Source organism: Parambassis ranga, chromosome 13, assembly GCF_900634625.1.
Source record: "Parambassis ranga chromosome 13, fParRan2.1, whole genome shotgun sequence".
NCBI lineage: Eukaryota > Metazoa > Chordata > Actinopteri > Ambassidae > Parambassis > Parambassis ranga.
This window is the reverse complement of record NC_041033.1, coordinates 23,835,686-23,838,185: the sequence shown is the minus strand read 5'-3', so window position 1 is coordinate 23,838,185 and position 2,500 is coordinate 23,835,686. Positions and strand designations below refer to the sequence as shown.

The following is a 2,500-nucleotide window of genomic DNA, read 5'->3' as shown; positions in this document are numbered from 1 at the left end:
TCTGCAGAAGTGAGGTTAATTAAAAGACGCAGCTCTCGCCCCGCGGGACGCTGGAAGGATGGTCCAGAGAGAGGAGGCTCATTTGTAACACTGTCTGGGGGAGGGGGGAGGCAGGGGGGAGGCAGAATGGATGAGGCGGGGGGGGGGGGCAGAGGATGAAGGGTGAGGAAACAAACAGGGTGATAAGGTGGAGAGAGAGAGGCGCCCCGAGTGGACAAAGACGACCAGCTGTGATCAGAACGCCCCTGTGTCTGCGCTGTGGTCATGTGACCGTGCTGCAGATAGCTTAGCATTAGCTTTTAGCTTCTGGTGATGATGTTTGTTTGCCACAGTTTAACCCGGTCTGCAGCACAGACCCGGATGGAGCGATCTGCAGCACAGGCCCGGATGGAGCGGTCTGCATGAGTCAAACTTCAGAAGCTGCTGGTGCTCAGACTGAAGTGTGTGACGTCCACACGTCTGAGACAGATGGACCGTGTGTGTGTTGAAGGTGGAGGCTGGAGGTATTAGTGTGGATGGATGGATGGATAGAGAGGGAGGAGGAGAGGGAGGAGGAGGAGCAGGTTTTAATAGAAAGACTAATACCCGGGCCGGGAAAACCTGACAGGTCAATTACCAACACACACACTGGTCCCTGTCTGTACAGCAGGTGCACAGAGCCTCCATTAATCCACAGCTCAGCGTTCCTGAAACACCAGCAGAGCTGAACCTGTCCTCCCTGGAAGAGGCGGCGTTCCTCTGCAGACTCCCTCCTTCCTCTGAGGGTGTGCAGCTCACAACCTGGGGGGGGGGGGGGGGGGGGTGTGTGCTGGTGATGAAGATGATGAAGATGATGAGTCGGCTCGTTTGGGTCTTTAATGTGTTAAATGTTTGATTTTCAGGCACAGTTTAAAGACAGGAAGTGAAACAGTCAGTCAGCCATCGCCATGGAGATGACACGTGTGTGTCTGTGTGTGTCTGTGTGTGTCTGTGTCCGTCAGTGTGTGTGTGTGTGTCTGTGTGTGTGTCTGTGTCTGTCAGTCTGTGTGTGTGTCTGTGTGTGTGTCTGTGTTGTCTGTCTCTGTGTCTCTGTGTCTGTGTTGTGTGTCTGTGTCGGTCAGTGTGCAGCTCGGGGTTTTATTGGAGCTGTATGAGATGGGCTGTGATAATGGACTTCCTTTAACAAGGCCAGTTAATGAGGACGTCCACTAAACTCTGTTTGATTCTGTCATAAAACTCTGCAGCCTGGACCACATCCAGCTCCTTCTGCTCTCATCAGTTATAATCAGTGGAGGAAAGTAACTGAGTATTTGTACTTTGTTACTGTACTTAAGTAATGTTTATGTATTTGTACTTCAGTAAAAATCACAGCTCATCCTTCCTCCTCTGACTCCACGCTGCAGCTGTTACCTGGACTTTCTCCTCCACTACATGTCTCCAGTGTCTGTAGTTCCTTGTTCCATGTGATGAACACAGTGTGGACTGATGAGAGGTCAGACTCTGCATGGAGCTGGTGTCACGCTGCAGCTGTGTTTCTATAATGAGCCTCAGTCATGATGCCGGTGCTCTGGCTCAGTGAGCTAACTAGTTAGCTGCTGTCTGCTAACACAGGTCCATCCATGAATGTCTGATGAACATTGATGATGAAAGTTAGCAGCTCCACAAACAGCCAATCAGATTCCTCCACTGTCTTGGATGAAAATAAACAGGTTCATGGTCCTCACAGGTTTAGTTCAGTAGGACCGTCTTCAGGTTTCTGGGGTTTAGGACTCGGTCCACAGGTGGACAGTGATGAATCGGATGAATATGCGGCAGCCCTCAGGGCATTGTGGTTAACCTTTTCCTTTAAATGCCCCGCCCCTCTCTCAGACCCGTGCTATGACTGGGGGGAGTCCAGTGAGCCCCCGGTCTCCATCCTGGAGGGCGAGGCCGGCTGGCTGTCCTGCCCTCTGTTCTCGCATCCCTCCGTCTACAACTACACCTCCACCCAGAGCGCCGGCCACAGCCTCTACTGGTACCGGGTCCCCAAGGGCCACGACCTGGAGCAGCCAATCACAGCCAGGTGAGCCTGAAGGAGTGAGTGACAGCTGCAGGGTGGGGGGCGCGGTGGAGGCTGTCACGGGTCTAATTGAGACACTTTGGGAGTGAATGATGGAGCGGGCTGTAACGATTTCCCTTCCACAGAGGATGTATGAGGGTCAGGAGACGATTAGCCTCAGCGAGGACATTACACTGTGTTCTAATCGAGTCGTCTCTGATTAACGTCCGTCCCCTCTAATGTGTCTCTGCAGCGCCGGCTTCAGCAAAGACAGAGAGAGGCTGTGGCTGCAGCCGGCCGGGGCCAACGACACGGGGCAGTACATCTGCATGCTGCGGTAAGACCTGCAGCACGTTACACCCAGGTACACTCAGAGTAACAGACGTGAAGCACTGCAGGTACGGATCTGAAGCCCCGAGTCTGAAACACGCTTCAAGAAGAACAATCCCAAAACAGGGTCCTGCTGGATGTTGGAGCAGTTTG

The 2,500-nt window shown here is 53.1% G+C and overlaps 1 protein-coding gene across 1 annotated transcript in view; it reads left to right on the top strand.

Annotated features, from left to right (window-relative positions):
* The window catches only part of LOC114444899 (interleukin-1 receptor accessory protein-like), a 16,624-nt gene that overhangs the window by 4,611 nt on the left and 9,513 nt on the right, over positions 1–2,500 (top strand). Inside the window, exons 3-4 of the mRNA XM_028419789.1 lie at positions 1,849–2,041; positions 2,271–2,354. Of these exons, the coding sequence (XP_028275590.1) occupies positions 1,849–2,041; positions 2,271–2,354 (277 nt within the window). The remainder of the gene's footprint in view (positions 1–1,848; positions 2,042–2,270; positions 2,355–2,500) is intronic.